Source organism: Garra rufa, chromosome 16 (genome assembly GCF_049309525.1).
Source record: "Garra rufa chromosome 16, GarRuf1.0, whole genome shotgun sequence".
Lineage (NCBI taxonomy): Eukaryota > Metazoa > Chordata > Actinopteri > Cypriniformes > Cyprinidae > Garra > Garra rufa.
In genome coordinates, this window is record NC_133376.1 from 32,666,041 (window position 1) to 32,673,926 (window position 7,886).

At 36.5% G+C, this 7,886-nt stretch overlaps 1 protein-coding gene across 1 annotated transcript in view; it reads left to right on the forward strand.

The window, feature by feature from the left end:
• The window catches only part of mcf2a (MCF.2 cell line derived transforming sequence a), a 30,285-nt gene extending 24,856 nt beyond the window's left edge, over positions 1-5,429 (forward strand). The window contains exons 27-30 of the mRNA XM_073819976.1: positions 1,275-1,387; positions 1,483-1,595; positions 3,434-3,537; positions 3,636-5,429. Of these exons, the coding sequence (XP_073676077.1) occupies positions 1,275-1,387; positions 1,483-1,595; positions 3,434-3,537; positions 3,636-3,676 (371 nt within the window). The 3' untranslated portion in view covers positions 3,677-5,429. The remainder of the gene's footprint in view (positions 1-1,274; positions 1,388-1,482; positions 1,596-3,433; positions 3,538-3,635) is intronic.
• Positions 5,430-7,886: the final 2,457 nt, after the last annotated feature.

A 7,886-nucleotide genomic window follows, 5' to 3' on the forward strand; every position in this document is an offset into this window, starting at 1 on the left:
GCCTTCGCGCTCGGAGCCCATGCCTCACTCGCCCCTCCCAGCGACAGTGACGCTCAGTGGTAAATCAGGCAGGAGGGGGGCCGCTCCGATCTGTGCTCCGTCACAAACAGGGCTGCTACGGCCACACTTTAACCACCATCGCCTTCCCCTCCATGCACACTCCACCCCTCCGATCTCACCAGCAGTACCCTTATCATTGAACATAACAGGCAGATGCTTTGCCCGCATCTCTGCATCTGTTTTGCATGACATGCAAACACCAGAAGAATTTGGTTTGACTCCATTGTTTTGGCTGTTAAGCAGCGCTTTGAATACGGGCCTTATTTTGAGATCAAACAAATATGATAAAGTGGTTGTAACCGACTCAGCCTATTGACAAAACAAGGCTGTATCGCCTTATTTTCGCTCCATTTCCTTATCAGCATGTCTCTATGCTGTAATGAAAGCGTCATTTGCCTTGCAGGCCTGAAATTACCGCCATCTGTCCATATCTGCAAGCTTCTTACATGGTTTGCGCTGAGCTGATGGTTGGTTTGGCTCCTGTTTTCTGACTAAGAGATGGTGTATGTGTGAATAATTGTTTATTTACTTCAGGCTCTGTTCTTGTCTCACAGCAAACAGCAAAGAGCGTCAGTGAGCTCAGAGGGGACTGAGTCGGGCCACAGCAGTCCAGACCCATTCAGCTGCTCTTCCCAACACCATACTAACTGTGGTCTAAAACCAGGTGTTTCAGTTTTTTTGTCCAACCCCTGTATATATATATATATTATTTATTTTTATTTATTTATTTTTTTTGATTATGATTATTTGGTCACATCGCAGAGCCCTAAGACAGCTAAAGAAACCCACAAATGGCATGACAGTATTCTACACATGTAAATGCATTGAATTTTAAATTAAGAATCCAACCACATATGAAATCATGAGTCAAAATACTCTGTTTGGGCCTTAGATTCACTTACCAACATATAAACACACATACATACTGTAGATAGCAGTGTAGTTGAAGTGGAATTACTTGCTGTTCAAAATTACCCTAGCCAACACAGATTCATGTTTCTGCTGTAAAACCATTATTTCTGTCACAACAAACTTCAAGGCCAAGCTCATAGCCACACACTTACTATGAAACATGAAAGCACATGCATGATCTGTGAAGCACATGTAGGCTGTCAGCATCAGTTAGGTTCATCAGACATTGCATATAAAATGTATTTCATGAATCAGAATGCAACGAATTACACTGAAAGATGCAACCTGTGTGTTTGTGGTAGGCTGGCCGGGCGCACCTTATTCTGTAGATATCTGTGAAGGTCTGGAGGACTGGAGTGGAGCAAACAGCCTCTCTAACCCGTCTGACACTGAGGAGGAGGACGCCGCACATCTGGTGAGAGACGAACAGCCTACACTCAACTAGTCACTACCAAGTTGTGGTAACACTTGTATGGTGACATATATTTTTCACTTGTTCATCTGTTTTAGGTTGCAGGCAGATACAAAGCCTTTGTCGAATGGCGTAAAAACGGGACAGATAACTTCATCATTAAATGTGGTGATGTCATACAACTACAGCATGAGGAAAATGATGGCCAGTGGTGAGTGATGTGTGAGAACATTAAACAAATGACTTTCTTCATTCTGAAATACAATGGGAGTTATATTAAAAAAATATGTCCTGGCTCTTCCAAGCTTTATAATGGTGGTGAATGGCTGTTGAGATTTTGAAGTAAAAAAAAAAGTGCATCCATCCATCATAAAATGTACTCCACACGCCTTCTGAAGCAAATCAATGAGTTTGTGTATAAAAAAAATATCCATATTTAAAACTTTATAAACCGTATTCTCTAGCTTCCACTGCCATTATAAAGCTTGGAAGAGCCAAGACATTTTAAATATAACTCCGATTGTATTCATCTGAAATAAGAAAGTCTTATACATCTAGGATGGCTTGAGGGTAGGGCAGAGTAAATCATGGGGTAATTTATTGATATTGATAAAAATGACAATTCTGTCTTGATTAACTCACCCTCATGTTGTTCCAAACCTCTATGGCTTTATATGACAACATAAAAAAATATATTTTGAGAAATGGTACATTTGGAGCTCAAGTGGAAATCATTGGTAACCAAAACTATTTGGCTACTAAAATACTTCAAATACAAAATATCTTCTTTGTGTTCCACAGAAGGAAAGTCATATAATAACTATGAATATAATAACTGATGATAGAATTTTTGGGTGAACTATCCCTTAAAGTTTGACAGCATCTGACAGCATGATTTTGATTCCCTCACTGTGAAAAGGAAAAGAAAAGAAAAGAAAAGAAAAGTTTTGGGAAATGTAGTCCCATATCAAAAAGAACAATTAAGTCAACTTTACCAGGAATGGGCAAAATTGACAATTAGATCCCAAATGCACAAGTTGGTTTAATAGTTTTATGTTTTAGTTTTAAAATGCAGTTGCAGTTTATTAATTTCCTGTCATTTTAATTCTTTCTAAAATTCTAATTCTACATCTTGTTTCTTAGCAGTTTGAATTCAGGATTTTTCGCAATTTAAAGGGCAATTCAATCCTGAATGATGCAAACCCTTGAATTTTAAAGACAAAAAAAAAAGAGCTTTTATATTTATTCTTCTACACCATACATAAACCTTTACACAGTTATTGAACTGAACAGAATCAACACTGAGCTTACAGAAGCTGAATCATCACACTGGTGTCTTTTTAGAGCTGCTTTACACCAGAATGTGTCTTGTATTTTGATGGCATCATGAATTCTGTTTATTTCCTGTTAAATACTGTGAAGATGCTTTGAAACAATCTCTGTTGTATAAAAGCCTATATGTGACCCTAGACCACAAAACCAGTCATAAGTGTCAATTTGTTGAAATTGAGATTTATACAACAAATGAAAGCTAAATAAGCTTTTCATTGGTGTATGCTTTGTAAGGATAGGACAATATTTGGGCGAGATACAACTATTTGTAAATCTGGAATCTAAAATATATTGAGAAAATCGCCTTTAAAGTTGTCCAAATGAAGTTCTCAGCAATGGATATTACTAATCAAAAATTAAGTTTTGATATATTTACAGTAGAAAATTTACAAAATATCTTCATGGAACATGATCTCTACTTAATATCCTAATGAATTTTTCATAAAACAAAATTTATATTTTTGACCCATACAATTTATTTTGGGCTATTGCTACAAATATACCAGGGCTACTTAAAAATGGTTTTGTGGTCCAGGGTCACATATAAATAAATAAAACTTGACTTTTTAAGTTAACTTTTTCTGTGGTAACTATAGGTAAATTTAACCAAATTATTTAATTAAAATGCGTTATAATGTTCAACGACAAATTTCATGGCATCAAAGTAGCTTTAGGTATTGGTTCAGTGTGAATGAGTATAGTTGTATACTCTCACAGGCTGGTAAAGAATCTGAGTCGCAGACAGGAAGGCCGTATCCCTACTGCCAACCTGCAGGGCATCCTGGGGGAAAGCATCAAGAATCACTCCAACCGGCTTGGAGGTGAGAGTCCATTTGGACATCAAGTGGCTTTTTGTATAGCGTAGCTCCCTGAAAAAATGAGTTTGCTTAAGATTCATACCGCCATATCTTCTGTGCAGACCCAGGGAATCGCAAGACGCGGAAGCTCAGCTCGCCATGAAGGAATGGGCCAGTGTGATATTGGACCTTTAACATTCACACTTGGTAGCTCAGACCTGACCAGCAGGATCATATTCCAGATCCTCATTGACATATGCTACCAAAATGCAAAAGACAATTTGTTTTACATCTTACAGGACATCTCCACCATTTCAGAAAACCCAGAGAGCGCTTTTAAAGATCTGTCCTTTGCCTAAACACACTTCAGTCCTCCTGACTAGGTGAAGCCTAGAACATTTTGACTCTAGTAGACTTTGGAGTTGTTTTTAATGAATCAAGGCCAATCAAAAGGCCCCTTCGTTGCTGTCTTCACGGTTAACCCTTCCAGAAGACCTATGAAAGCAAAAGGAACTGAATTTTTAAACTGTGTTTGTTTGTGCTGTTATTTATCTTGTACTGTTACTGTTGTATTTATCCTCAATCTGAGCTCTTCCTGAGAGCTTCAATGCCAAATCATGCAGTGCCATAATGCCTGTTCCCCACTTTTATTTAATGCAAACTTTGCTCAGTAGTGCACTAGTTACCTCAAAAAATATTTTAAAAGCACTTTATTCAGGTCACACAAATTTGTGGCTCTTTCTGTGTTTCTACAGCTTTAAACCGGATACATTTTGCATGCCGTCAATTCTTACCTCTCTAATTTCGTAAGATTCTCTCATCAGGCACTTTACATGCAGAATCTGCTTTGCCAGCTTGAAGACCTGAGGGCCGTCATGTAAATGTTGACTTTGGAGCCACAAATATGAGTTACAAAGGGGTGAGCAGAGCGCATGTGTGTTGAATGTGTGGCACGGCTGCGAAATCAGAGCCGTGTTTAATGGAGGTTTCTTATTAAGAGACATCATACAGCAAACATTAAATATACCCACTGTTTAGAATGCTTAATTAAATATTAATTGCAGACTTATATGAATTTACGACATCAAATCAGGCCCACAGTTGGAGGGCTGACTTTGATATACCAGCGTTTGAAGTGGAAATGAGCTGTGTGCTGCAGCAGGAGACGCTGTGGAGTACATATCTCTTATGTTATTAATTTCGCTATCAAGTTGTTCCCTTCCAGCGTGGAGCTCCAGCCACCCACTCAAAATCAAGCCACGTAAAGGACACAACTGCCTGTAGACTGTGCTGTATTAGCCATATATACTGTCAGCTTTGCATATTTATATGCTTATTCATGTCCAAACGTCTGAGAGCACATTGAACATTTTCATGACCATCAAGTTTTCTTTTTTCACTCAGAAATAATGCAAAACAAGCATTTTCTGATGATCTCAGACTTTTGGACCTTACTATAGCATTTAATCCTGATTTTTGTTTTTATTTGTTTAGTTTTTTTGGACTGGCTTTTAAATTATTCTTTTTGAAGGAATGTATATGTGATGACTGTATTGTAACAATATTGTATTTAAATTTGTACAGCCTATTGAAAATTTAAGAAATACATTTTTTTAAACAAACCTGTTTAATAGTACATCATTTGTACCTAAAATATTTACTTAGTATTATTATTTAACTACTCTAGTGTTCAAAAGTTTGGGGTCAGTAAGATTTTTTTAATGTCTGCTGTTATGCTCACCAAGGCTGCATTTATTTGGAAAAAAAAAATGCAGTAAAAACATGATACTGTGAATTTTTTTTTTTTTACAACTTGTTTCTGTTTTAATATATTTTAAAATATAATTTATTCCTGTGATTTCAAAGCTTTCAGAATCTTTACTCCAGTCTTCAGTGTCACATGAACCTTTAGGAATTATTCTAATATGCTGATTTGGTGCTCAAGAAATATTACTTATTATTAATGTTGAAAACAGTTGTGCTGCTTAATATTTTTGTGGAAACCGTGCTTTTACTTCAGGAATTTTTGATGAATAGAAAGTTATTTTGTAACATAAATGTATGTACTGTAACATTTGGTCAATTTGATGCATCCTTTTTTGAATAAAATACACATTTCTTTCCAGAAAAAAAAGAAAAAATCTTACTGACCCCAAATTTTAAACAGTAGTGTATATAACACTGATTTTTTTTTTTTTTTTTTTAGTATTACACATTTTAGAGTCAAACGCACGTATGATAAACAACATCATAACATCATAAACATCAATTGTGTTGTTATCTCCCAGAGACCGGCCTCAAATGATGAAAGGATCTTTCACAGGCGAGATGTGAGTGATCTGATGCCTCCAGTGTTTATGGGTAAGATCCAGTGATTTTCAGAACTAGGTCACGAGTCTTTTAAAGAACACTGTTGAAATCTTAAGTAGGTTTCTAGTGTCAGATATTTTCAGTCACGTTCCTCCAGTTTTCTCTCTGAAGGCAGTGGCAGTTCAAAGCTTGAGGGGCTGTTTTTTTCTTGCTGTCTCAATGAGAGATTGAGTTCTCAGTCAAGAAACCTTAGCAGGTTCTAACCATGTAGCAAGACTAGAATATATTGCTTAAAGGGATAGCTCACACAAAAATGAAAATTCTGTCATTAATTACTCACCCTCATGTCATCCCAAACCCGCAAGACCTTCGTTCATCTTCAGAACACAAATTAAGATATTTTTGATGAAGTCCGAGATCTTTCTGACTCTGCGTAGACAGCAAAGCAAATGTTAAAGGCCTTGAAAAGTAGTAAGGACATTGTCCATGTATCAACACTGTAATGTTGTGAAGCTACGATAATACTTTTTGTGTGCAAAGAAAACAAAAATAACGGCTTTATTCAGTGTCCTTACTACCTTTCTTGACCTTAAATGTGTCAGTTGCATTCCTGTCAATGTAGGATCAGAAAGCTCTCAGATTACATCAAAAATATCTTACTTTGTGCTCCAAAGATCAACAAAGGTCTTACGCGTTTGGAACGACATGAGGGTGAGTAATTAATGCCAGAATTTTCATTTTTGGGTGAACTATCCCTTTAATAACATACATGCTTTCATTAAACCACAGGAGAAAACAGTATGCATCTATGGATTATGGATTATTATACTACGGAGCCGTTGAAAGCTTGAATCTGATTGGCTGACGAACGTTCTAAGGTGTGCAGTTATTTTCAGGGAAATGCACGGCGAAAGTAGTTCCAGGCACTGCCGTTCACTTCTGAGAGATGCACAGACTAAAATCTTATTGTATTACTGTATTACAAGCTCACTGTATTATAGAGGAGGTGGACTGAGCAAGTGTGATTACCTGCATTTGATACAGTATTCATTCTTCAGCTCAATCTGATATTCACAATACAACATGTTTGAATGTCTTCTGAGGAAAGCGATATCTTTGTCATGCTAACCTTTCATGTTGAAAAGTAAAATATAAAGTCTCTTTCAATATAAAAGTCTTTACTACTTATAAAAACATTACACACCGTTTCTCAATACTAAATGCTATTATTAATAAATACTAATATTATTTATATAAAATATTATTTATTGAACAATAATATTTAATAAACAACAACAGCCATCATAAAAATTGCTAGGCAGTTCAGTGTAGAAGTACAAAGGCAACTGATATAAAGCATTAAATTTACTTAAAATATAACGATGAGATTTTACCCTCAGCCAAAACTATTTGCTTTGGAATGAATAATAGATTAATGAGACCAAAGACTACCTGTTAGAGCTACCCAAAACGAATTATATCTCATGTTTAACCACGAGACATCAAAGCCAGTGGAAAATTCCAGAAGATCTGGCTGCTCTCTGCAGGTTCATGTGCTCTGAATAGCCAAAAACATCAAAGCAAATTTTCAAATAGACGTTATCTCGATTAATAAACCGCTATTAATAACTGTCTATTTGATTCACAAGCTTAATCTCTCTCTCTCTTTCTGTCTGTCTGTCTAAACTTCATTATAAACTGCATTAGTCTGCTATCAACAGCTCAAGTGTCGCTACTACGTCTAAAATAACGTTTTGGAACTAGCAACCGAGGCGTTGGATGAGCAGCGTAAGAAAATAATTCTACTCACAATAGCGTTTCAATTACAAAAACCGGATGAATGTCTTGAAATATATCCTCTGGTCAATGTCTTGAGGTGTGGTAACCGTAGTATAAGCAGAATAATTGACTTCGGTCCCGTTGAATTCTGAGAAAATAATGCACACCCGAGGTGTAAAGCATCACCACCTCAGATGTGTATTATTTTCGAAGAATTCAACGGCCCTTCGTCAGTTATTCCCTACATAAATTTCCTTTTGGGACAATGAAGGTACTAACTCATG